Raw genomic sequence first — 27,102 nt, forward strand, 5'->3', positions numbered from 1 at the left:
TTAGGCTGGCAAGTAGACAGGATATCATGTGATCCTTGTAATCAAATGAACAGATGCAGCCAGAGGAAAGCTACAGCTGTTCCTACAGCTCACAAGCCAAAAGTTAACATATTCTGTTGTGCAAAATAGCAGGGCCAAATTCACTGGTGGGGGGGGGAAGCTACCCTTGGAAGATTAAGGAACAGCAAAGCTGAAGTTAATTGAAATATCTGTGTTTCTTAAATCCCAGATGTGGTTTTTTAAGTAAATTGAGGAGGAGATTGTACAAGCCAGCAGTCTATTGTTTTGCATCAGCATGTCAGTTGGCGCTGGTGAAGCAGTAATAGATAAATTGCTTAGTGATCATGAGAATAGTGCATTGTTCTCAGTGTTTGACAGGCCATCAAAATGGCATTTTAGTGTTTTATAAACTCCCTTTTTCATAAATGGCTCTTGTCTGTTCAGTTTCTTACCAGGCTGCATGTCTTGCAGCCCTAGGAAGGAGGAGATAGAGCTTAAGAATAAACTGCTTTCAGTAGCTGTCCTGTGCTACGTAATTCCTGGCAAAACATGTGAATAGGATGTTGTAGACCTCTTCACTGACTAGCTGAATGTCTTTAGGTAATGCCTTGTTGTTGCTGACTTAACCACTTCCCAGCTGAATCTCAACCCAGGTACAATATTTGCTCTTGCAGAGGGATTAATTATTGAAATCCTGGATGGACGCAACTAGAGACGAGCTTTCCAATCCCCTACAAATTGTCTTCCTTGCTTGTGAAGAGGGCAGTAATTCCCTCTGGTAGGTGCAAAGAAGCATAGGACACAGCTGCCTTGGAAAATTCATCTTTCTTCAATAATTTAGAAGTTCCCATCACTGTCCGTGGAAGCTCCTGTGCCACTTTGAGCACAACAAGGTATTTAATGTTATTTGCTGGTGTGTTTGTTTGAGTCTACAGCATGTCTAGTCAGCAACAAATACTGGTCTGGGCTTGAAAAACCTACTTAATGAAAACAGAAATGCTTACATGTGTATGGTCTGCTTCTAATGTCTGACTTACATTTTTTTCAGCTTCCCAAGAAGCCAAGTGTTTCCTTTTTCTATGGTTTGTTGTCTGCAAATAGGCCCCGTTTTACTCTTGAAGCAGTTTTAAAATGGGAAAGCAAGCTGAGAAATAGAATTGGAGCAAACTGCAAGGACACTCATACTCCATCAGAGCTGGGGCCTGTAACACAGTTCTCTCATTCACACAGCTCTGATGGTGAGGAGTGTAAGGACAGGGTATGTGTGGCATCATCCTTTCCCGATGCTGCTCCTCTGCTTCAGAATCTTACAGGGTTAAGGTTGCTCCTGGATCCTCCTCCAACAGCTGCCAAAAACCTTTTTCCCTGTGAATGTGTCTAATCCTGTGATTCAATTTTCAATTCAAAATTCAATCATATTGTGATTACCAGAGCCACCTTGAATCTTCTGTTAAATGGGGAAATGCTTCACCTTACTTTAAATTTGCTGTCTGATCATTAACTGGATGCTATTTTGTGACTTAGAACAGAATGAAAGGTTAATCTCTCTACTTCGTACCACTTAGGTTTTCTGGGCTTCTCTCTCTGGATATCTCTTGTGCCCTTGTGCTCTCCCCTTTCTCTTCTTCCCTTCTTTTTTCCACTGCTTCTCTTATTTTCCCCCATTCTCTTCCTTCCTGCTCTTTTCTCTCCCTCCTTATTTTTCTCCTCCTGAAGAATTTTTATTCCATATTTTTTATTCCATGTGTTTTCTACGCCTCAGCTGCAAGCTGTTCCCTACCTCTAAGTATAATTGTTGCCTTTCTGGGCAGGTGGCTGGACTGGTCTATCCTTATAGTGGATTCTGGTTTGAGCTCAGTGCTGCTCTGCCCATAATGGGCTGCACTGGGTTCTGGTTGAGGAAAATGCAACAGCACAGATGAGTTCTTATTTGGGGATTGGCCTGATTCCTTATCAACACAAACCACCTTGGTAGCTTTTAGAGAGAGCCACCATTTGGATGTGTGAGGAGGTCTGAAACAGCACCAGGAGTTCAGTGCTTTACCTGCTGCTTTTATCTCATCCACCTATTTTTCCCAGGCATCTGGCACAGGATATTTTGGGACAGAAAAGCTTCATTCACCCGCAGTCACATCCCTGTCTTTGACCATGAGCCGCCCTGAGTCTCAAAAGACTGGGACTGGTGGGAAGAATGCTGATTCTCCTCCAAAACAAGTTATCTTCAGAAAAAGCACCCGTGACAAAGCTGTGAGTACAGTAATAATGGGCTTATTTAGGTTTGAGTTTTACCTGTAGTCAGACTGAAGACTTATTAGAAAGCTCTTTCCTGCCCCCTTTATTTTTTCTGAAGAAGGAGGGTGACCCATATTACCACTAAGTTTGAGGAGATGATGTAAACAGTTTTTAGGGCAAACTTTTCATATGTTTTAATACAAGGGAAGGCAGCTCACCTCACTTTCCTCCTGGGTTGTACTTCTACTGGTAAATGTGTAAAACAAACCTGATTCATTGTCTTTCCAACCTGACAGCACCAAAAATTTTTAAATCTACACTTCTTTGTCCCATGCACAAGTATTTGTGTTGTACCTTTGGGAGTTGGTCTAGATCAGGTCTTCAGTTCTGATGTCCTGCATGTGAATAATCCTGTTGAGTCTGGTGGGGGGTTGCTTGTTTGCTGGAAAAAAGAAATTCCACTTAAAATGGAATTGTTCTGATCTCTGCAAAATTTATAGCTCTCTGATGTGTGTGTCCCCCTTCCCTCAACAACCACAAACATTTTAAAGTTCAACTGTGGTCATCCTCTCCACACAGCTGACCATCTACCTGGGAAAGCGAGACTACATTGACAACATAGGGAATGTAGAACCTGTAGGTAAGTCCACGAGGTTATGTGCTGCTCTTCCTGCTCTCAACCCTGCTTTTATCTATGTTAATCTTCATTTTTCCCTTTCTTTCAGATGGTGTTGTATTGGTGGATCCTGCAATTATCAAGGGGAAAAAAGGTTTGAGGTTTTATGCAATGTATTTCTCAGAAATTGTTTCTGAGTGAGATGCTAAAATAGAACCTTTGAAGGGTACTAATGTAACTCTGCCTCAGTGAATGAGCTTCTTATCAATGTTGTCTGTTGTTCCACATGGGATGAGTACTCACTGGGTTATGCAAGTGTTGAAATGAGTTCCCATGTCTCCCTGAGGCAGGAGGTGTCCCCATCTCTGCCTGGCTTCACCGTTTTCCTGCTGCCTGCTTCACCTGTCCTGTGCTTCTTGCCAGTGTTTGTGTCGCTGACGTGCGTGTTCCGCTACGGCCAGGAGGACATCGACGTGATCGGCCTCGCCTTCCGCCGGGACCTGTTCTTCTCCAGGGTCCAGGTGTACCCACCTGCTGACAAGCCAGAGTCTCTCACCCTCTTGCAGGAATCTCTGCTAAAGAAGCTGGGGAAAAATGCTTATCCCTTTTTCTTTACAGTAAGTATTTCAGAAGAGCCTCTGATTCTCTTCTTGTTTGTAGTTACCAGGCTGTTGAGGCCTGGTGATGGACTGAAGATGGGAATTTATAGTGAATTCATGTTCTGCAAGTTCCAGTTTTGAGTGACAGGTGGTGTTACCAATGTTTTTCTTTCTTCTTGCAATCCTGAGAGGTAAAGTGCAAGAAGATCCTAACTGTGCAGTGATCACACCACTGTGAGAAGTGCTTTCTTAAAAAGGCAAGGGAATTTGCAATGGCTTTATGCTAGCAACAGCCCCATATTCTTGCCTTCCCATTCCTGAGGGGCTGGAATACTTTTTACCATTTTCCCAGTGCCAAATCCTTTTCCTTTAAAAAGTTTGGATCAAATAAGGAGATGAAAAGGTCTTTGACAGCTGATGACAAATGACAGCTGACTGCCAAATTCTGACTGGAAATCCTTCCAGTGCTGTCAGTCATATGTCTGTCTTAGTGTTCCTGAGGAAGATTCACATTGTGCATGGACTTTTTTTTTCCTTTCTTGACTTTTAAAGTATTTTTGGAAGAAAGGGATTTGTTCATACAAGACAAGTATACTAGCCAGAATTCCAAAGGGTTATGGCTTTACAATGAGTGACCCCTTGTTTTCAGGACTGCTTTTGTGAGCAGTGTGTTACCTAAAACATCTGTGTACTATTGGTTTGGGGCATTTCCTCTTCTTCCTCCCACAGTTTCCAGATTACCTGCCTTGCTCAGTCTGTCTGCAGCCTGCACCTCGTGATGTTGATAAGGTGAGACCAGTGGGACACTTAAGCTTATTGTGGTTAAGGAAAGTTAGATGGAAAAAAAAAATGAATTTGTTTAGCTTGAGAGTGTAGAAGGTGATACGGATTTTACAAATGTCAGGAACTTAGGGCTACAAGTATGTGTCACAGAATTGGAGTTGAAATCCTCAGAATAAGAAAGGGAATCCAAACAAATAGCAGCAAGACTACAAAATCTGCAGTGTTGTAGCTTCTTTAAGACTATCACATGATTTGTGCTTTGGCTGCACATAAAATGATTGTGGCTGTGAGGCTACATGAAAGAAAAGAAGACTGAGTGCCTAAAATCTCACAGATTGCTATAAATAACATGTGTTGAGACCTGCCCTGAATAAAATGCAGAGAAGAGCTGGCTTGTATGTATGAGTAAACAGAACAAAAACCCTGTAGAAAAAAATCACTAAATAATTATATGTTCTGCAAAGTTTCTGATACTGTTAAAAATATTCCTTTTATACTTGACTGGATGCTTGTCTGGACAGCAGAGCTAGGCAATCAGCTGGGCAAAGTGGGATGAGGGTTGTAGAATAGAATCTAGTGCATAAAGGCTAACCTGTGTTTTAAGACAGGGAATATTCTAGCAAAAATATCTCTGTAGAGAATTACCTGGAACTCACACAGGTGCCCCACAGTGCTGTAAACCTGTTAAAGCAAAGGTTAGCTTGGCATGATCACTTCCACTCCTTAGATGCTGGTTTTGGCGTTACAAAGCCAACTCAGAAATTCAGTTCAGAAACCAGGGTGGGCCAGGCAGCATAGCACACTGGTCAGTCTTAGGATGTGACCTTTCCAGCACTGGTCTCACAGGAAGCTTTCAGGAGCAGGGATGGCAGCTCTCAGAGGCTGGTCTCATTCATCAGAAGCCCTGTAGAACAGGTGAATGTGCCAACACCAGTTGTCAGAGATGCCTGTGACAGTGGTGGGAAGCCAGAATAATTTGCAGCTGGTAGGAGTCTGCCAATTTCTGGTGTGCAGAAAGATACTGAAACATCTGCAGATGTTCCTGTCTTCTGATCCTGATTTCACAGCTGTCCTTTCTCTGTCTGGCAGACTTGTGGGGTGGACTTTGAGGTGAAAGCTTTCTCAACAGAAAATGTGGAAGAGAGAATTCATAGGAGGTAACAGGATGTGTCTCTCTTCAGCTTTGCCTTAAGGGGATGGGTGGTCCAGTGGTGCACCTGGGTTGTTTGTTCAGCTTTGCCCCCTTGTCAGTGACTTCCTGGGTGTAAGCACGTGGGAATGCAGAGCTCCTGCCTCTGCCAAGCACTGGCTGTCACCATGGTGTCCTCTGCTCCTTCCCAGGAACTCTGCACGTCTGCTGATCCGTAAGGTGCAGTATGCTCCGGAGAACCCAGGACCCCAGCCTTGTGCAGAGACCACCTGGCAGTTCTTCATGTCCAACAAGCCCCTGCACATGAAAGCCTGCCTCAGTAAAGAGGTGAGGGGGTGTTTGCCCTGGGGCTGGGGGCATCATGGTATCTGCAGGCCAATGGGCATTTGCTGCTTTCTCATCTGAGACTGACTTGTCCCAGCACTCAAGGGCTCTAATGTAATTTCTGTCAGTGATTACTGTAGGGGTGGTTGAAGCCCTACCAAACACATTTGAAGTCATTGAAGGAGGGGTCATGAATCACTGGGAGGGGTCATTTCCCCTACCTGTGAGGTGTAATCTGGGGGAACTAGAGGGGTTAGGGCTTGGAAAAAGTCTCCTGGCTGGATTTCTGAGCATCACATTCCTTCTAGGTATACTACCATGGTGAGCCCATTCCAGTCACTGTCACCATCAACAACAACACAGACAAAACTGTGAAGAAGATCAAAGTCCAGGGTATGTTTTTACTGTTGCTTGAGATTCTTTGAGTGCAATAGGTCTGAAAGAGAGACAGAATTTAGTGCTTGTAACAGTTTAAGAAGGCAGTTGGGGATATCAGGAATTTGTCCCTCCCCCCTGTGTGTTGCTGTTTCTTTGCTGTTTGTCAAGTGAAGTGCTGTAGCTTTTCTCCTGATTCCTGTGGTTACTTGTATGTCCTAATTTCAGGTACCAGATTTTCCCCCACAGAAAAAGAGAAAGGGTCTGGCTCCTGCAGTGGGCAATGCAGGTGTGGGAACAGTGGGGGAAATGCACCCTTATTGGGAGGTCAGTGGGAAGGGCTCCCTGTCAGTGTGATGCTCCTGCTGACTGTGAATGTGCCTAGATAACATACAGCTTTGCCTGGCATTCCAGAAACCTCTGGCAGTGTGGGAAACTCTGCCAGCAACAGTGTCATTGCTCCTGAGGAAGCTGAGGGCAAGGGCTGAGCTTCATTGCTGTGCCAGTGTTTTATATGTGACACTACATGTTTTCATCCCACAAGCTGCAGAGCTGGGGAAGACAGTCTGAAAGACAAAGGATGGGAAAGAGAAAAGAAGGCAGGGAGAGACCAAAATGGCTGAGGCTCCTACAGAATGATAGCAGAGAAAGGTGTTTCACTGCCAGTCTGGGATGTACTGTGATTCCCAAATATTCTTAGGCTCTTTTTTATGCCTCTATTAGGCTTAAAAAGACCTTGTTGGTCCCAGATTCTCTCCTCTTCAGTGTTTCAGTCAGAATTACCCTGGGATTTTTTTGTGTAGGATTGGAGAACATAAGCCATTTGTTATCCCAGGCTCTGTGCTGATGCTCTCTCCTGAATGCACATGCATGGGCTGTGCACAAGAGATATCAGGACCAGAGATAAAAGCAGACCCAAACTGAGAGGGAACAGGGACATCTTTACAATGGAAAGAGGGGATCCCAAGAGAAACTGTGTGTTACTGACTTTCTGTTGTCTCCAAATCAAGGCCAGGTGCCTTTCAGGGAAGACAGACTTTGGCCACTGCTGTGCTGTTTGTCCAGGTCAGGCTTTCTGTCCTGATGGTCCCTTCAGGCTCTAAATGGATGGGGTTTTCTGCTTTCTTCACCATGTTTCCCATTCCTGGGACTTGGGGTGGGGGCAACTGTGTTGTTTGTGGTGCATGCACACCCCTGAGTGTCTGCTTTCCTCTTTCTCCCTCAGTGGAGCAGGTGGCCAATGTGGTGCTGTACTCCAGTGACTTCTACACCAAAGTGGTGGCTGCTGAGGAAGCACAGTGAGTGAATGCTCCTGCTCCTTCACACCCTTTTAATTACCCTTGTCATCAGTGATGAGAGGTTCTCATACTACAGTCTGGCAGTCTCCTGCTGTTACAGTGCTCTTACCTTGTGTGTGCCACACCACTCAGCAGCTGGTCCCCTTTTCACAGAGCAGCAGAGATTCTCATGTTTTTTTCAGGGAATGGGGATGTTGCAGAAGAGGTTTGAAGAGTAATTATCTGCTACACGAGCTTAGTGGTGGCAGCAGAAGGTTCCCAGTTGCTGGAAATCTTTAAATAGAGATGCAAAACTTTTCTGAAAGGTGCTGCTGTTTGACTAGAAGTCATGGACACTCTTGCTTGAGCAAGAGCATTTCATTTGGTTTCTTCTGACCTGACAAAGCCCACAGAAACATTGAGTCTGTACATGTTATAGAGAGCCACTTGCTTCTTTTCACTGTATGGCAGTGCAGCTCTGAACTTCACACTGGGAGGAGGGTTCAGCATACCCAGGTGCTTTATATTTGTCTGGTGTTGTGCTCTGTAGCTTGGGGACATGTTTTCCATTCAGTATTGGTATTCTTAGCTAGATTAATTTTGTCCAAATTCAGAGCTTTGCAGCACAGAGGGTGTGGCCTCAAGTTGCACTCAGGGAGGTGTAGATTAGATATTAGGAAAAATCAATGTGGCACTTTGGGACACGGTTCACTGGTGGCCTTGGCAGTGTTGGGTTAGTGGTTGGACTTGGTAATCTTAAAGGGCTTTTCCAATCTAAACTATTCATTATTCTGTGGTTTTGACCTACTTTTCTGCCTTAATGTGAAATTAGGCATTTTCTGTAAGTGCTTGTTTTTCTCTGTTGATTAGAAAGGCAATTTTGCCGACTAGATTAGAGGTGGACATCTGTATTGTTGACAACTGAATTTGCACAGATAAATTCCTCTCCTTTTGGGCAGCTTTGTAACCTGTTTTGAACTCTCCTAGTTGGGTGTGTAACAAACCACAGTGTATCACTTCCCTTCTTATTTTCAGTGAAAAGGTGCAGCCAAACAGTAGCCTGACCAAGACGCTGACAGTTCTGCCCTTGCTTGCAAATAACCGGGAGACACGGGAAATAGCTCTGGATGGAAAACTGAAGGATGAGGACACCAACTTGGCTTCTAGTACCATGTGAGTGGAATTTTAAATGGCCCCAGGTTGTAGGAGAGTTACAGAGAAGAGGGGAGCATGGAGGAGACACTTCCCTCAGGACTTTGTTGTGCCCGAAAGGATGCATGTGGCACCATTACTAAAACCATCATATTCCTTCAGGGTGAATGGGGATCACAGACCTGGAGAGGTATTGGCTGCACCTGAGGCTTGCCTGCCCTCCCCTTCCAGGATGTTCCCCTTGTTCTTGCTCCAGGTGTGTGTTGTTGCTATACTGTTGTGCCACCTCACCCTGCTCTCTGTTTTCTCTGGCAGCATTAAGGATGGAATAGACAAGACAGTGATGGGGATTCTGGTTTCCTACAAGATCAAAGTGAAGCTCACTGTTCCAGGGTAAGTGTAACACACTTTTTGCTACATCTGCCTGGAGTTAAGGGAGGGGAGTGTGTTTGTCACTGATGGGTGAGGAGAGACCAGAACAGTCCACCCCAAGAGAAAGGGCACATGTTATAGGATGTGAGGCTCCCTGTAAAGCATAAATTGCCTGGAAAACAGTCTTGGCCTATCCAAAGAACTTGTCCTGAGCCAAATGGTTTGTGTAACTCTCCTTAGATACCATATAACTTCATGGTTGAAGTAGGAACCTCTGGTTTGCATTGCAGTTATTGTTTCAAAGCTATAACCTATTTTGTGAGAAGTGAGGTGAAACTTGGTGTGAACCTCTTATGTTGGCATGGCTGTTCTCCCAGAGCAGAAGGTGAGAAGCAGAAGGTGCCTGAGAGTCATAAATCCTGTAGCTCAGGTTCTGTTCTCAGCCAGTACAGAACCTTTTTGGGTTTCTGGGTAAAGCTGATGTTATCGACGTGAGTTAGATCCAGGATCTAACAGTGCAAAAAAGGACCAGGATAGTGACTCTCAGTGGATGCTAGTCACCGTTTACCTTTGTATTTCATTTATCTATGCTTTATTCTAGTATAAAAATGCATCAAAGATTTGCCTAAAGTGTGATAAAATGCCTGCTGCATTCTGTGGGCATCCACTTGCCTTTTGGCTCTTGGAAAAGGGGCCATGCCCAACATTTGGTCAGGAGTTCAAAAACTTAGACTCTTTGTCCATGGGAATGATGTGAAAAAGTAAGGCTATCTTTTTTAAAAACAAGTTCAGTTGAATTTGTGGCAACTAGAGAACAGTACATGAGGAAAGTTATTTCAGTAGTCCACCAATTAAACAGCACTTGTTGGAGCACCAGAATAGAGAGACATTAAATATTCTTTGTTCTTCTCCTTGTTTTCTTTTGTAGCATACTGGGAGACCTCACTTCCAGGTAAATGTCTTCTTCCTTTTCAGACCATGCAGTCCTAGTTGTTAGTTCATCTCTTTATTCTTTTTTTTATTGCAATTCTCACCTCCCTAAAAAAAGCAACTGTCCCTTAAGCTGTTAGAATCAAGTAGTTTGTGGTTCTCCTGTGAAAATGAAGCTATTACAAAAATATCTTTTGATTTTATATACATGCAAGTACATTCAGCACACAATAAACCCAGTCTATGTAAGTGAATATGCCTGGGATATTTGTGGAGAAATTTGAGCTTAACTTTTTTTGAGAGGAAAATTATGATTAGAAAAATATGAAAGAATGGGTGAAGCTGGAGCTGAGGGCTCAGGCTGGCCTAAGGAGGAAGGAGGCTGAACCAGGCATGTGTGTGGAGCTGTGGATCTGATGCATTCTTTCTTCTCCCTAAAGTGAAGTGGGCACAGAGCTGCCATTTCGTCTCATGCACCCCAAACCTGAGGAAAAGAACCCAGCAGGTCAGTTACACCTGGTTTTTGCCTTTGTTCATTAACAGCCTCGGGTGAGATCTCACCATTGTAAGGCTTAGAGTGATTTGTGCCACAGGAAGCCTTCAGAGCCTGCAAGGCCCCAGTATGGAGCTGTACTGTGTGGTTGTGTGTCTATATATGTGTGTGTTTGTGTGTGTGTATGTATGCATCAACCTCCAGGCACTAAATAACAGAGAGCAGGGATGCAAAGACAGGAGAAAATGGGAAAGAGTCACATTCCCTTTCATCTATCATGTATGGAATCACAGCTCAGAGTGAGGAGTTTGAGGACGCTCTGCACAGTTAAATCCTATGACTGCAGTGCAAAATATCCTCTATGAATCTGTCAGCAATTGCCAGCCAGATTGCAGTATAAGCAAAAAATAAAAAATCTGACACAGAAAATACCTAACACTCATGAGCATTTTACAAAGCCAAATACTTTTAAGCAGAATTAAGAGGTGATAAAACCACTGGTGATTCTTGAGTCCCTGTTACTTGATGTGGCATTTGCCATGGTGTCTGTGATGTGGCCTTCTTTGTCAATGGTTTATCCAAGAGCAACATGTCTTCAATGTTAGGTCTCTGTGTGGAAGTGAGTGACCTCTGTAACAGTGTGAGGAGCAAGCCTTACCCAGGCATCTTGGGCTTGGGATCAGATGCCAAATCCACAGGCTGTCAGAGCATCCTCCCACTTCCTCAGGCCCTGGCTGGCTCTGTTCACCAGTGGTGAGCACCAGAGGTTGCAAGGTGCTCACACCAAATCAGAAGCTCCTGTACAGCATCTGAAGCCTCTCTTGACCACCAGACACATCAGCCCTTTCCTGCTGGGGCTGTTACAGATGAGCCATCTTGTCCTACTCTCCATACTGGGACAAAGTTTAGTGGGTTTCAAACAAAAGCCATGGCTGCTTTTGTGCTCTTTTTTTTCCTGTCATTTTCTCTTTGTGCCCAAACTCAGTTAAAGCTGCTGTTTCTAAGAACATGAAACTTTCACATCAGAGTGACAGTGGGACCTTTGAGAAGAGTTATCCAGAGATAAATGCTTTGGTCTATACTGGAAGCATTAGAAGGGGGTGACTTGAGTCCTTACTGTGTGAAATTGTTGGAGGAATCAAATGTGAGCAATGAGAAGAGAGCTGGTGATCCACTCCACATTCAGATGCTCTGGTTGGGAATCAGGCTTTGCTAATTATGGATGTGCTGGAGTGGGCAAAGGTAGCTTTTATCTCTCCTCTAACAGTTGCACTACAGGAAGATAATTTTCCCTGGGAAGGCCCCTGCTGTGAGCAGTGCCAGCACATTCTCTTGGCACAGAAGTGGTGGAGGCTGGGATGGCACTGGTGATCCCAGGAATGTGGCTGGTGAGGGCCATCTAGTGCCTCTGGGCAGCTCAGGAGCTTTCATGGACACCAAGGAAAGGTTGAAAACTTCTAGCAAGGCTCATCCAAAGGTTTAGGCAACTGTAAAGAATTTTACATTTTTAGGATGGCGTGAATTTTTATAACATGACTTTTTTTTTGTGTTAAAAATGCCAACAACCACTTTTTATTACTTTATACTTTTGGCAGAAGCATTTGTAATATGAGAAAAAATGGAAGTCAGGCAATTCTCCCTTCTAAGATGATTTCAAAGGAGGGATGATGTACTCCTTTATACAGTACACTCAAAAGGATGTGGGCAGAGACTTTACCAGGAAAATGGAGACCTGCAATATTTCTCAGATCACTTCCCCCAGCACATCCTCTTACCAGAGGCACAGCCCACATGTTGTTTGCTACATCAAAGTCTTCTAGAAGCCTGCTGTCAGAAGTGTCAGCTATGTTCCATGCATTTTGTACAGATGGAAATACCAGGTTTCTTATAAACTGAAAAAAATGCAGGTAATTTCAGGAGCTCTCCCATGGGAAAGCCCTGCAAATGGTTAACACAGGAAATAAGTGCTTTCTCTTAAAAACAGATCCTCTAACACAACAGAAAATTCCTCTGAAGCCTGAATAGCTGACTTGAAAACTGTGCTGGAATGTGGTGTCTGAGCTTATTACAGGGAATAAAACAGTCTCCCATATGAAGCTGGTAAACTGAAACACTTTTCAGCTTTATTGGTTGGTAGTTTTCCATGCACTGTGCTTTATCACTTTTCCCAGTTGTGAGTTCAGGCTTTTTAATTTTTTCTTCTACCACTTTAGCTCATGAACTCTGAGAAACATAATGTGTTTCATTAGTGAAATGCCATCTAATTTGGAATCAAGCAAATCCAGGCTTAATTGTAGAGATGGAGCTTCAACAAACAGTGTGTGGAATCTCAAAGGTCCCAAAAGATGGAATTTTTCTTTGTTGGCTTGTTCAGCAGCCTCTGCAGTGAGTGTAGGCAGAGGTGCATGCACAGGGAATTTTGAGATCACTCCTTGTCTTCTTTTTCTATTCCCTTTTGTATTTATTGACGAGTCAGTAGTGACCTGTTTGCCTACTGCACCTTCCTGCTCACTTGACTGTCTTAAGGCACAGCTGGAAGAAAAGAAAGAAGTCAGAGCAACCATCTTATGGAGTTAAAGCTGGAGTGGGATTAAAAAATGCCACATACTGTGATTTATTTTGCAGTGGGGGAATATCCTTTTCTCTAGCCAAGGTGATTTATGGCAGAACTAAAATGTGTAGCATCAATGCATTTAATCATGCAGGGCTGACTGGAGTACAGGGAGCCTCAGAAACACAAGAGCTTCCCAAGAACATGAGGTGATTTTTTCAGGGCCAAGCTGGGGCAAGTGAGAGCAAGTGTGAGCAAGTGCTGTGTGCTCTGTTTCACAGCAGATGGCTTTGCCCTCTCTAGCTGTCTGTGAGCAAGCTCTGAAGCATTCATCACTCAGCAAACAGCAGGTCTGTCACAGTGCATGGCTGTTGCAGATTGCTTGATCTTTCTTCCCTGTGCCTGCAGGAGACAGAAAAGAAACAGCTTGCTACCTTTGCCTCCCTGTGTTTATCACTTCCTTCTCTTGATCTTCTGCTAGGCCAGGATTTGCATGTTTCATGTGTGCTGTTTTTGTGACTGTTTTTGGACCCATGTGGTTCACATGTGGTTATTTTTAGGCAAAGCAGCTCCTGTCACATTGGCAGTCTGTCTGTTCCGCCTGTTGACAAAAAATGTGTAAGGATCTGTTTCTTTTAAAGATAGATTCAAACTGGGCTGTGTTTCTTCATGCTTCCAAGACCTTTCTGGTCAGCAGTTAGCCCAGAAGTTCCTGCTGAGTTTTCCTCAAGGCTGTGGTCTCAGCATGAATTCTTCGGTCTGGGGTTTTCCTGCCAATCTTCTGATGTTTTACGTTTTGTGGGCCTATGTCTTGGACACTGGCCTTTGTTTTGGCTGTTGTTCAACAAATGGTCATTTATCTGCTCCCCGATTAAACTTGCACAAAAGGGCTGTTTTCAAGAAACCCAGGACTGCTTTATCCCTCTAACAGTAAAATAAAGCAATACTTTCCCTGTTTTGGTATTGTGACTTTCTGAAATTAGGACATTTTAAGGCATTGAATGTCTTGGAAAATAACAAAATCCAATCTCTTTCTCTTTTCTCCCCCATCAAGTTAAGAGAGGTTAAATGAAAGTTTATACTGAAAATTACCACATGTTATGACTTGAATTATATGGAATAATTTCTGTGGCTGCATAATAAAAGATTCCAGAAAACCCTCCCCTGGGAGGATGATGGTATTCTGGACCCTCATCAATCCCCCTCCCATCCCAACCCTCAAAACAATTGCTGGAATGCTAATTAAAAAAGTAAAAGTCTACCCATTTTCTGAGAATTTTTCAGTATTATAATATTAAATAAGCCACAGGACAACCAGAAAACTCTGGAGTGGATCTAACTTCTGCTAGCATGCAATTGGAGCATGTTGGAGTTAGTGTTGCAGCCTGAAGGTGCAGTGGTGCATTTTTGAATGTAATCTTCCATCTGAGGTACATTACAAGCACTACTCTGCTGCCACACTATCTGTGTATTGACTCAGTAATCATGTATCTGACAGTTAAGTCTGTGCCCAATTGAAGCAATAGCTATTTCCCCCCTCACTCCATTTTGTAAAATCAGTTTCAGATCACTGGTGGGGATCTTGCTCAGCTTCACCCACATCACTGATATCACTGTTCCCATAGTAATGAAAGTACCTCCAAGAGGGGAAAGAGAGCAGACTAAAGGAGAAAAATGATGCTTTATATGTTGGAAATTTTAGAAGTTCTAAATGTTTCATTTTAAATCCATGTCAATCAAGCATACATGCCCTGAGACTTTCCAGACTTCATCTTGGCTTCTGTCCTGGTCTGGAGAGATTCCATCAGGAGTGTCTTTACATGAGCCATCCTTTGAGGCATTTTGGCTTGAGTTGCCCCCTTTGGCACACTTTTAATGCTGACTTTTCTGGCAGTGTGTGTTGTGGATGGGAAGTCTCCAGGTAGTGAGTTATCCAGTCAATGAAGTGCCCCAGATTTTTGCTTCTGTAGAACAAGGGTGCTTTGCTCCCTGACCCAAAGCCATGAGAAGTAAGCCAGTTAAGTGACTATGCCTTCCTAAAATAAATGTGAGAACAATAAAATCCCTGCAAATACAGTCTTCTGTTTTTTTTAGGCTGTGCTGAAACAGCTTTCAAGGAGTCCTGCTAGTAAGCAGGATTTGTTAGAGTGTGGTTAGGAAAGATCCCACTAAAGAAACACGAGTGCCAAAAGTCTTGAAACCATTTTTAGGGCAAGATGAAATCAGGAGTGTTGCTCCAAAAGCCTTAACCCATCTGATGAGAGATCCCTGAGGTATTTCTGTACTTTGACCTCTAGTTTTAATGCCTTCATGTTTATTGAACAAAAGCATTGTCTCCTCATCTAAGTCTAAGCTGACTTTTTGAATCACAGTGATAGAGCAATTAAAGCTGACATCATGTCATGCAAGCACTGTCAGCTCAGAACCCAGGTGAGTGCACAGATGTCCCCCACAGCTGTGACCATGAGCAAGTGTAGATGGGAAAATCTGTCTTTGTTCCTCAGCCCTTCAGATAGCTTGGGCAGCATTGCTGGAATGCTTTTCCATTTGGGAGATTGAGATTTGCCTGATCAGGTGTAGTTATGCATATTTTGAGACTTTCTGGAATTCTACTTGTACTGCTGCAAATCCTGCTCTTGTCACTGCTCTGACTCGTCAGTCTGTACGTTTTTTGCATTAAACATTTTGCAAGTGTTTCAGCCATCTGCTGTTCTGACTACTCAGTGTGTCTCTTTTCCTTCTTTGCTGCATGCTCGTGACTGCAGGGAAGGATGGGTAAGTTTCTTTTAGTATTTCACATTCTAGCTACATTTGTGCATTGACTCTTCTTAAAACTCCTCAAAACTGTCCAGAAATCCCCAGCTTAAAATTCAAAGTGAGCAAGTTACTGTGGCCTGACAAATGACTGCTCTGAGTTAATCAGCAGCAAATGGCCACATGAAGAGAGATTAAGAGATTGTGTTTTCCCTAACAGCACAAACACACCCAGGAGGGATGTGTTTGTGCTTTATAGCTGGAAGTGTAAGGAACTTATTAGGTTTGACCATGTGTCTCTATTTTAGTATAGAAGGAATAAGGGTGAAATGTTTCACATTTCATTCCTGGACAAAGCCCCTTGCAAGCTCTAGGCTGTTCAGCTAGCTGATAAATATGTATCTGGAGTGGACATGATTCAGTACAGATTGAAAACATCCTCAGTTTGTGCCTTGACTTGCTCAATCAACTGCTTTTCATTTTAGCTAGAATAGCACCAGTGAAGATGGTGCCTGTGGGAATGTGATCCAAATCACTTTGAGACAAAGGAAACACTACCAGTCTGTTGTGGGCTTCTTTTCTTCATCCTGTGCGTTGCCTACAGTCTACTGGTGTAAAGACAGAGTAACATCATTTTGAAAGACCTGTGTTTCTTTCATTACAGCGAAGCAGAGCTTGTATTTGAGGAGTTTGCTCGTCAGAAGCTAAAAAATACACCTGATGAAGAGGACAAGAATTCACCCTCAACTGATGAGTGATTAAAAGAACAGGCTGACAAAGGAGCTATGTTGTCTGGCTTCAATTACAAATGTAGGACCTAAGTTTCTAGTAATCTGCATGTTCTCAGTTCATACATGGTCTTCCAGGGATCAGCCCTGAGGTCAGTAGACATGACATCAGGAGTCTGTATTGCTTATTACAAGATTCACCTTGTAATGGGCAACACAACACCTGGTTCTTACTCAAGCTACCAGAGGATGACAGGACATCTGCCATATCATGACTTCTGCTTTCAGGGCTGCCTAATAAAAAGGTTGGTTGCTTTCAGCACTGGTGAGAGCTTAAATGAGGGTTTATGCAGCCTGCCTGGACTTACTCAGTGTCAGAGGCTGTGACTTTGAAGTGCCAGTGAACGAAATCCTAGCCTGGAAGGCTGGCTTGCAGCCATGGGTGATTCATCAAAGTTTCTCAGCAGACTGTGCAAAACTCATTTTATTTCCTTTTGGTTGCTTTTGCGTTGATGCTTTACCAGATTCAGCCAGTGAATTTTTTCTGTGCTTGCACTGTCCCCATGTGGCTTTTACATTAACTTTCTGTACCATTAAATGTCTCACAAGTTGTCTCCCACAGCACAGGCAATGCTGTTAAACAGTATTAGCTTTCTAGCAATATGCTTAATAACCATGTTATTAAAGATGAGATAAATGTGCACTGTCAATGAATTGCTTAAAGCTCCCTATATAGAATGCCAAACAGAAGTACAAGTCCAGACAGAGTCTGTATTTAATCTAGTTTCCTGTAGGCAACTGCTTCAAAAGAAGGTGCAGGAAAATTAAGGAGGAAATTATGGCACAGCCTTCCCTGAGGAGCCTTTCCCAACATCCATCTGCCAGCAGTTGGTTTATGCTCTAAGAAATGAGATTGCATTCTGCAAACTTTGTTTTTTCTTGTTCATCTGGATATTCTCATTATCCATGTAAATGTCAGATATTTTCCTGAATCTCATGTAGGTTTTTGCTGAAGTGAGTTGCATCAGCTAATTACATTTTGCATGTAAAACATCTGGTGTTTTATTTTTCTCATTTTTGCTTTAAATCTGCTTTTCAGTGTCCCTGGTTTAAATTTCCTGGAAAGTCTGAATGCAGGGCCCACATTTATTAATATGGACTTATGTTTCCTGCCCTACACTCTGGAAAATAGAATTAAGAACTTTACACTTCCATCTGTTAGCTTCTGTAAACTGGTCTTGATTAAGATGCTGGAAGCAGTTAATTAAGACCACAGCTGACTTCAGAGTTCCATCAGTGCTGTCCCCTAACACACCTGTTCCTCAGTGCTGTCCATTAGTCACAGGTGTCTCACCTTAGCTTGAATTGCAAGAGGCACAATGTTTGCTCTGCACTGGGTGCTAAAGAAACCGGCCAGTTCCAGGTGTTTGTGATCAGGATAATGTCTGTGTGATTTCAGCTTTGGGGAGGGTCAAGCATTTGCTGGATGTCTGGGGATTTTCCCTGGTATTTTTATTACTAATTTGTTGGTGGCTTGAGAACACACAGAAGATACAGTAAAGTTGAAGAAATTACTGGTTGTAAATATGCTGGTCTTGGAGAACAGGAGTTCAGAAAATCCTTTAAAGATCTAAGAGAAGAAGGGGGAACAGGTCTTACTTCAAAGTGTATCTTTCTCCACCAAGGTGTTTCCTTCAGCGTTTCTGGCTACCAGACCTGAGACCTGTAAGTATGGGACCAGTAAACTCAGAGATCTGATTATTTTTATTATTTTTTAAAATTTCTTATATGTAAACGTTGTGAGGGGCCTCTGTTGCTGCCTGCCTTCCTCTTAAATTCAGCTGTGGTGATGACTTCTGTAAGCTAAGTGGGACAAAATCACAGTGCGCTCTGTTGTGCAGTGGGGAGGAAATGGTTGTTAAATGGTTATTAAATCTGTTCTTTTGTCCGGGCTTGGGAAAGCACTTTGAGATGCTATTTGTTCAGCTCATGCTGGTCATTTACTCAGAGAGCAATGAGGGTTTTCTGCTGGTTCCTGCAGTTCCCTGTCCTGCAGGACAAGCTGGACTTTTCTCTGGCCCTTCAGACAGCAGATCCTGATACCTCTCAGCAAAAAATCGGTCTCTAGACAGAACTGTTTGCCTTTTATCTTCCCTTTCTTATGGTTCTGGTGTTATGTTGATCTACCGAGTCAGACCTATGGCCTGCTCCTCCTGTTTACCGCTGGGGGAGAGCAGATCCAATTTCCTGACTCCGCGCCTTTGATGTGGCGGGACTCTGTTTGCAAAGAGCTCGCCAGCTCTCGGAGAGGGATGCGCTCCGGGAGCGATGGCATCTCTGGACCTGCTGTGTTTGAAGACAGCTCGGAGCAAATACATGACAGGACGGGTTTCGTGACAGACGCTTTCTCCTCACACATCTCCGCGAGATCTCAGCAGGAGCACTGCACTGCCCGTGGCCGATGGGTGTTGGAGAGGCGGGAGGAAATTACCTGGCCACTGCCAGTGGAGTGGGGCCGGGCTGGGGGTGCTGCGGGCTCGGCAGCGGGAGCGGCCCGGCCTCAGCGCCCCTGAGGGGCCCTTCGGGGAGCGGGCTGCACGGCAGGGTGTGCTCGCAGCATTTCTTTAAATCCTGGGAGCGCGGGGAGAGCTTTGGGAGGGGCTGTCCAGGGAGGAGGTGGTGTGCTCCTCCGTGGAGGTGTTCAAGGAATGACGGAACGTGGCACCCAGTGCTGTGGTCTGCTTGACAAGGTGGTGTTTGGTTATGGGTCGGACTCGCTGATGGCAGAGGTCTTTTCCAACCCGAGTGACTTTGTGATTCTGTGCTGCAGTAGCCACGAAGAATGGGAAGGAATGAGGACCGCGGTCCCGGCTGTCGGGCTCGCCTCATTGGGGAGGGCTAGGCTGAACACCTTTGTCCAGGCTCCAAGGAGCTACGGCCGAGCCGTTGCGATCGGCGCTCGGGCGGTCGTAGGGAGCCGCGGAGGGGCAGGGCGGCCGTGACCGTCCCGCTACGGCGGCCGGGCCCTTCCCCGCCCCAGGCCCCTCCCGCTCCTCCGCCGCCGCCATGTGACGCGGCCGCCGCTGGGGGGCGCCGCGCGCGCGGGGCCGGTAGGGGGCGCCGGGCGCGCCGCCGGTCCGTGCAGCATGGCGGCGGCGGGGGCTGAACAGACACAGCCAGAGCCGGCCGCCGGCGCCGCGCCCGAGGAGTCGTCGGACAGCGAGCCGGAGCAGGAGCCCGGCTCCTTGCAGAAGCTTATCCGCAAAGTCTCGACGTCCGGGCAGATCCGCCAGAAGGTGCGTGCGGCGGGAGGGGGCCGCGGGCAGGGCCTCGGGGTCCTGGCGGCGCTGCGGCCGGCGCTGCCTCCGCGTTACGCTCGGTGCTGCCGCCTCTCCCTCCCGCCCGGCACGGTCCGTGCCTCCGCCAGCCCGGGCCGCCGCTTTGGGAGTTGCCAGAGACCCCCGAAGCTTTCCCCTGGGGCCTGCCACCGAGCCCGTCCCTCAGGGAGCTGCCGGCGATCCCCCTCACATCCCAGTCCTCTCCCCTCACAACGACCCCTCAGGGGTCTGCCTGTGACCACCTCACATCCGCCAAGGCGCCCCTTAGGGACTCGGCCATTTCCCCCTTTCCCCCGTTGGCTGGAAAATCTTTAATTGTAACGAATATTGTCTGTGTTAGAAAGGTTTATTTATCCCGTCGTTTTCGGTGACAGCCCAGCCACCCCTCCGGGTCCTGCCGGCGACCTCCAAACCCCAGCACGAGACCCCCTGACAGCACCCCCTACAGCTTTCCAGGCACCTGTGAGCCCCAAAATGCCCCTCAAGGATCCCCATAATGAACTGTTCTCAGGTGCCCGTTAACAGCTGCCCCCTAAATGCCCTTCAGCATCTGCCCGTGCCCCACAAACTGCCCTCAGTGGCTCCTGGAGCTGCCCCCGTGCCTCTCTGCACTCTCCAGTTCTCCCCAGCAGCCCAGCTTTTAGGCCACCTTCTTCCCAGTGCCCAGGTTCAGACCTCCCAGGGAGCTTTACCCAGCTCAGGGAACAGCGTGCCCAGGCTCAGCAGGACCCCGTCTGTCTTCTTTCCTTCCTTATCCTCTTTCCCTGTAATATTTTATTGGAGTCATGGAGGTCAGATTTGGGCTCCTACTCCCTATTCTGCTCCATTTTCCTGGTATTTGAATCCTCAAGGGCATCCTCACTCTGTGAAGCTGCATCTCCCCTTTTCTCCTCATGTCACAGTTGCCACGGGCTCTTTCCTCACCTCCCCATGCCTTGAGAACCTCTGCACATCCCAGCCATAGCTCTCTGTCACAGTGTTCCATTATCGCTTTCTAGCACCTCCTTCTTCCATGGTCCCGTTGTACTTGCCACAAGTCGCTGTTTTATATTCAGAGCTCTGCTCTGGAAGGTGCAGCCCTTGTTATTCCCTGCAGTCATTGAGTGGTGCCTCCCTCAGCACTTTCCCATCCTTTTTGTGCATCCTAATTTTCCCCATCTCGCACTGTGCTGTTTTACCTTGCTGTAGCCAAATAGCAGCAATATTTAGCTTTCTGTTTGGTCAAGCAGTGATCTTACAGCTGGTTAGTCTTTGTTCCCAGCTTTGTCTGTCCTGCTTTGCCCTCCTGGTAAGGTAACAGTTCTTCCACCAAGGTTCCCTTGGCCCAGTCATATTTTATCCCTCTGTGGCTCATCCTAGAACAATAACACCATTTTAATGGGCAGTAACAACATTTTGCAGCTACAGCCAAAACTGTAGTTCTTCTGTATTGTTATTGTAAAAGAAGATGTGAAGGTTTCCTTCAACTTTAAGGTGTGAACCACACATAGGGAGTTTCCCTTTTCTGTACTCTTTATTATAGCAGCATGATTTTTCTTTGTAGCCACTAAGCTCCTGTGTAACTCTTGGACTGTTGTATCATGTGTTTCTGCTTAGAAATACCAGGTTAGTTACTCTGTCATCACCTGCCTTGTGCTCACCTTGTCTCTGCAGCATGGACAAGCACGGTGCAGCTGTGGGGATGCAAAAGCTCGCTCAGCACTGGCGCTGCAGCTCAGTGTTGCTTCTCTTGTACTCATAGCAAAGGAGAGTAAATGTCTCTGCATGGTGCAGTGTGTGAAGCACTGTTCAAAGGGCTATTTTTCATGCTGGCTGGTTTGCCCTGCTTTCAAACACAGGACCTGCCATCATTCTGCTGTGCATCATTGTTTGGCTGCATTGGTCCCAGTTATGAAAGCCCTGTGACAGAGTGCAGTGGCACGTGAAGACTGCATGGGGCTGCTTCCTCCATCTGTGAGGTGCTGCTGGCACTGCCACTTGGGCTTCTTGGGCTGAGGCACTGCGGGGCTGGGCTGTGAAATGGTTCTTTTGATGACACCAGGAAACCCTGGAGCCCTCTAAACCTGTTGATGTTCTGTATCAAGCAGATCTCAGCTCTCCTGTAGCACCAGGTGACTTAGGCTAGTCTGATAGTCTGCTGTGAGAAAAAAAGAATTAAGAATTTGGCTTGCTGGAGATTGGATGAACCTTGGGATTTTTTACACCACTTGTGGCAGTCTCGTGTGAAAAGGAAGGGAGGATGCTATAGTCTGTCTCCATGGTGGTGTTTGTGTTGAGAGCAACACAAAGACTTTTCCAGTGCTAGAATGGGAATTCTTGCTTATAGCAAGATGTTAGAGATGCTAAGGTGAAAGGTGCATTGGGTTGTATTTTTGTTTGGCTATAGCAGAACATGTCCTCCTGTCCCTACTTAATCATTTTCCCTGTTTTACATCAGTTCTCCTGTCAGCATGGCTGGAAAAAGACAAAACCAGCCACTTCTATATGCAAACATGAGCATATTAAGAACAAGGATTATAAACAGATAATGTCTACAACTCTTAAGCCTTCTTGTGTTAACCTGCCAAAACCTTTGACTAAATCATGTCAAATTTTCCACGTAGGCCCAGGTATTATGGTATTCAGGATTGATTTGTTCTCTTGCTTGTTGATGTCATTTTGGTTTGTCATTGCCTTTTCTGCATGCTGCTGCTTGTATACTCTTTCCTTGCCCTCGGGGCAAGAAGCAGAGACAACTTCGTGGGTAATCATGGTTTTGATGGGACTTTGAGGAGCTTGCCTCCTCTGTAAAGGCAGACCTAATTCTGAATTTGTCTGTTGAATGATAGAGTGCTGACTGCTGTAAGCTGTAGAAGCTGTTGGACAGGTCTGTCAGTGACAGTAAGAGATGCAGGCAGACTTTTACTATGGCCTGAGGACATAAATCTCTTCTGACCACATCTTTTGCTGCTGTTAGCTTAAGACCGTGCCTGTAAGTACAGCTAAATCACCATGGCAGCTTACTGTTATCACAATTTGAGTGTGAAATCTGTTGTGCCTGTGGAATTCCTTAGAATTTACTTGTTTGTCACAGTTGCAAGCACTTTGAAGGTACGTTTTCCTTCTTCTTGTCCTGCCATCTGTTTTCTGAAGAAATGCTGTAAAGTAAAGCTGCTTGCTTGCTTGCAAGACCATAAAACTTTAGTGGATTTGTCTCAAAGCCCCACAATTGTCCAACTGTGTTTGACTGAAGCAGCTTTGTGTGATAGTAGTGGGGCAGGTGGAATCATTTGGATGTTTAAGGACTAAGGTGTTAATGTTCAGGGTCTAAAGACAAATCACAGGTAATCTCTTCAGCTAAAAAACCTGTCCCTTGTGAGGCAGTGGGCAGGGGAAGGAGAGGAAGGCTCAGTGTTTGGAAAGTGAAATACTGTGTTCTAACATACTTACTTGCTTTTAGCTAGAAAGAATTTTTGAGGCAGAGAAGGTATAAGGGAAGCATGTTTAGCAGTCTTAATTAGTATTATTATTATGGAGAAAGAATAAAGCCTCACACAATCAGGTATAGCAGGTAATGTGAGTGGTCTTGTCTCAGCTAGCTGAGAAGCAGAGGCTGAATTGTGTGCTTGATCAGCCACCTGACAGAGAGACCTGACAGACTTGCACCAGCATAAGGCCTCAAAGTGCACTGCTTTTAGCTCCTCTCTGGTCTCAGGCTGGTGTTGGTACAGCTGCAGAAACTGTTGGTCAGCTAAGATTATGTACTTTTGAATGGATAGGAATTAGGAAAGAGATGAAGTGAACTAAGAGAAGGAAGATGTGTGTGAGGAGAGGCAGCAGCAGGACCCTGCTCCCACCTCCTAAGCAGTGCTGAGACCTCAGCTGGAGTTAGCTGAAGTGGTAATGTCATCTCATTGTCACTCAGCATGGACCGAGGCACAGGAATACCCAAAGTGCTCCTGGGAGCTGAGGGTGTGAAACCAAGGAGCACAGAACCTTTTATGAGCTCTGACAGTGAAATGTGTTTCTTCCTTTGAACTTGACCTTTCATTTCCAGCCTCACATTACAACCCTCAGAAAGCTGGAGGGTGGATGAACAGGCCATTTTCCCATTTCATTCATCAGTTCTGTGGGATTTCCAGCCTGTCAGCTTTGGTATGTTGAGCTCTCAGTTTGTTTACCAGACAGGATTTCAGCAGCGTCCTTGGGTGGCATCAGGAGAACTTCTTGTTTAGACTAGTTCAGTCTAAGTTCTGTTTACTTTCACAAGCAATTTCTCTGTAATATTTTCAGTTTTATAAGCATTTATCATTGCCTTGAACTTTTTAGGGCAAGTTTGAAATGTATATCTCACTAGAGTTGCAAACAGAGGCGAGCAGCTCTCCCAACTTTCTGGGAAGCTGTCTAGCTCGGGTAGCAGAGACATGTCAAGTTCCTTTATATTCTGAAAAGCAGCACAGATGAACTGGTGTTGAGCTTTATGCTGCAGTGGACAGACTGTTCAGTATCTGAACTAGCACATCTGCCTTCTCTGTGCTGTGTACCAGATATAGGTGATGCCTTTTGTGCTATGGGGAGTTGTGATTCTCTTTCTGACCTGTAGCCTTGAGGTCTTGGAGCCATCCTGCAGGATAAAGGCAGAAAAACAGGGTGAAGCAAAATGTTTCTCCAGGTTTTTGTGCAAGTTTCCAGAGTGTGCTGCACTGAGTTCTCACACATATGGTGGGCAGCATGGGCAACTAAAGAAAGCTCATTTTGTTTCTTCTTGTATTGCTTATTAGATAAAATGTCCATTTTATAGGTAAAGAGGTGGAATTTTTATTTCTGGAGGGTAAATGTTTTAAGGTTTCCTGAGATTAGAATGAAGAAAAGGAGAAGTTTATTAGTTTGAAATACAAGTATTATGATAAGAAGCAAAGCATTTCAGTAAAGCAATATTGTAAAAGAAATAAGCGAGAAATGAGGAAGGAATTTTCCGGAATTCATTACTTAATTCATGTTCTGTCTGTGGCATCTTGCATTAAAACACATTGAAATGTCTGTATGGTTTTGTTTTGCTGCCTTCTAAAAGGCTGGCTGAAAGAGGACATTTTAGGATCTTCATGTGTCAAAAATTGTGGTGGCTTATGCATTAATCCAGGTAGAAACTGGGAACTCTTTGCCTAAAGAGAGTGAGAACTGTTGAAAAGAAGTTTTTGTGATTGAACTGAAACTGAACATCTTGAGCACAGGTTTAAGGACATGAATTTTCTTGGATTCACAGCATGAACATACTAGTTTCTTCTCTGAGCACCCAGACACAGGTAGGATTTTAGGCTGTATGAATGTTTCTGTCCCTTAATATACATTTTGTTTTGTGTGCACTTCAGACTCATCTGTTTTGACACAATTTGGGAAGCCTCCCACCACGGTTTCCAGTGGTGTACTGTAAGTTTGCCTTGCTGCTGGAGAGTTTTTGATGTTGTATGAAAGCAACAGCTGTTACTTCCTTGTTAAAAAAAAAAAAAAAACAAAACAAAAGCCAACAAACCCAAACTAAAAAAACCCACCACACAACAAAACAAAGCACAAAACCACACGCACTTGAAGCGTTTCTCATTCTAACTATAGATCAGGTTCCAAGAACCAAAGAGCTAACATTAAACTTTTGCACGTTTTGAGAGCATGGGTTTACTTAGACCACATCACTTAAACATTTCCAGGCTTCTAATTATTCTCTCTAATAAAATTAGACCCAAAAAAAGCATAGGTATTGAATGTTTTGGTTTGATTGCTTGGTTTTTAAAAATAAAACTTAATTAAGACATTTAGAGTATTTTCCCTTACCCAAAATCTCTCGTTACAGAAAAATTAGTGAGGTTTTACTTTGGAGCAGTACAGGATTATAAATAAAAAACTCTGAAATGTCTATCTCCACATTACCTGATTATGAAATCCAGTATACCATGTGAGACACTGCATAACTTTACTTTCTTTAATTACTAATCCAATCTGATTCTTTCTGAAATAGCAGCTAAACCTACATATGTAAGAAAAAGCACAAATGAGATATAGAGGGTTTTTCCCTATTCCTGGAAAGCTTAAGGTTTACCCTAGATATTGGCACAGCATCATTGGAAATTTCACAGCACACTACGTCCCAAGTGAACATGTGTTCCTCTTGGAACATGTTTTTTCAAGATCTCAAATGCACCAACCATTATTTAAAGGATATTTTATTAACTCTCCACTGAAACAGTTTGTTCCCAGCTTTTTCTTCACTAAGTGGTTATTGGTTCTTGTTTCACTAAGAATTTATATGAAGAGGCTTCTGTTGGTACCGCAGCCCTGTGGGATAGTCATCCAGGGGTAGTTGAGCTTCAGGCTGAATAGCTGAGGCAGCAGCACTGTTCTGCAGCAGCTCCCATGGTTTGTGGTCCCTCCTCACACATTTTATATAAAACACTTCAGAAAGTAATGAGTTTATTGTGCATGCCCTGTTCAGTAGTGCTGCACCTCTGCAGCAGCAGGGCAGTGCTTCCACAGGGTCTGGAGCTTGGGGTGTGCAGGCCCTGAACCACACCGGGACATGAGAGCACTTACACGGAGGAGGAGAGGAGGAGGAGGAGGTGGTCTAAAGCTGGCTGCCCTCCTCTCATCCAGAGAGGAAAAGGTTGGCTTGATGGCTGCAACATTACCACTTCAATTAGGCAATTCATTGTTACAGGATTGCTTCATTTGGTTTTATAGGAGAACTTTTTGTTTCCTCACCCATTTTATTGCTAAGTTGAAAAATTTTACATCTGATCACTGTTCTGATGTTGTGGTTTGCCTTTTTTGAGAAAGGAAATGCCCTCTTAATCACATAATGCTTGTATTGAGCACATTGCACTTGAGACTTGTAAGCTTTAGTAAATTTATCCATGTAATTTTCTAGTGAGGAAAGGTGATGCCACCTGCAGTGTCCTATAGGGAAAAATGTAGATATATACTTCTTGTGTCAAATGCAAGAAGTCACCCAGGGCAGCCCCAGACCTGGGAACTTAGGCAGGTGGTGCAAGCTCCAGGCATTGTCTTACCCTGTGGGACAGCTGCCTTCAGTGGTCTTTGAACAACAGAAATGTGTCTGATAAAACAGGGAAGGTGAGCTGCCTGCTCTTGGAACTGCTCTCAGCTGTGGCAGAGCAGAGCACTCTCTAGAATGTGTAGATCTATCTTTGAGGTTTTATTAAAAATCAGTATTCTGGGAACTCACACCAACCCCTTCTGTTCTGTTTAGCTGAAAGTTAGCAAAATTATGTTCCCAGGGCTGTGCTCATCCTTTTTGTTGTTGCTGGTGCTGATCAAGAAGTCTTTGGCATGGTCAAAGGTATTTGCAGGACATTAAAACAGGGGAAGTGGAAAAACAAATTAAAACTTTGAGTATCCTTTAAAAACTATGTTAAATAGATGAGGAAAAAAAAACTTAAG

The 27,102-nt window shown here is 44.7% G+C and overlaps 2 protein-coding genes across 2 annotated transcripts in view; both read left to right on the top strand.

Moving 5' to 3' along the window:
- Window positions 1–638: 638 nt before the first annotated feature.
- Window positions 639–17,389, top strand: SAG (S-antigen visual arrestin). The gene is made up of 16 exons (XM_036388590.2): window positions 639–893; window positions 2,080–2,247; window positions 2,812–2,872; window positions 2,958–3,002; window positions 3,272–3,465; window positions 4,177–4,236; window positions 5,320–5,387; window positions 5,572–5,707; window positions 6,013–6,097; window positions 7,305–7,377; window positions 8,392–8,529; window positions 8,824–8,901; window positions 9,809–9,832; window positions 10,251–10,315; window positions 15,620–15,629; window positions 16,273–17,389. Exons 2-16 carry the CDS (start codon window positions 2,149–2,151, stop codon window positions 16,364–16,366), a joined length of 1,230 nt encoding a protein of 409 aa, XP_036244483.1. The 5' UTR covers window positions 639–893; window positions 2,080–2,148; the 3' UTR covers window positions 16,367–17,389.
- A 2,086-nt stretch (window positions 17,390–19,475) lies between these two features.
- Window positions 19,476–27,102, top strand: part of DGKD (diacylglycerol kinase delta) — a 58,462-nt gene continuing 50,835 nt past the window's right edge. The window contains 1 exon segment of the mRNA XM_036388494.2: window positions 19,476–19,632. Coding sequence (XP_036244387.2) covers window positions 19,483–19,632 — 150 coding nt within the window. The 5' untranslated portion in view covers window positions 19,476–19,482.

This window comes from Molothrus ater, chromosome 10, assembly GCF_012460135.2.
Source record: "Molothrus ater isolate BHLD 08-10-18 breed brown headed cowbird chromosome 10, BPBGC_Mater_1.1, whole genome shotgun sequence".
In the NCBI taxonomy this organism is placed as follows: domain Eukaryota; kingdom Metazoa; phylum Chordata; class Aves; order Passeriformes; family Icteridae; genus Molothrus; species Molothrus ater.

Excerpts from the sequence above, each read along its gene's own strand:
- SAG (XM_036388590.2), top strand. The coding sequence starts at position 2,149 with ATGAGCCGCCCTGAGTCTCAAAAGACTGGGACTGGTGGGAAGAATGCT. Across the intron at positions 5,708-6,012 it reads AAGCCTGCCTCAGTAAAGAG|GTATACTACCATGGTGAGCC; the intron begins GTGAGGGGGTGT and ends CATTCCTTCTAG. Across the intron at positions 6,098-7,304 it reads GAAGAAGATCAAAGTCCAGG|TGGAGCAGGTGGCCAATGTG; the intron begins GTATGTTTTTAC and ends TTTCTCCCTCAG.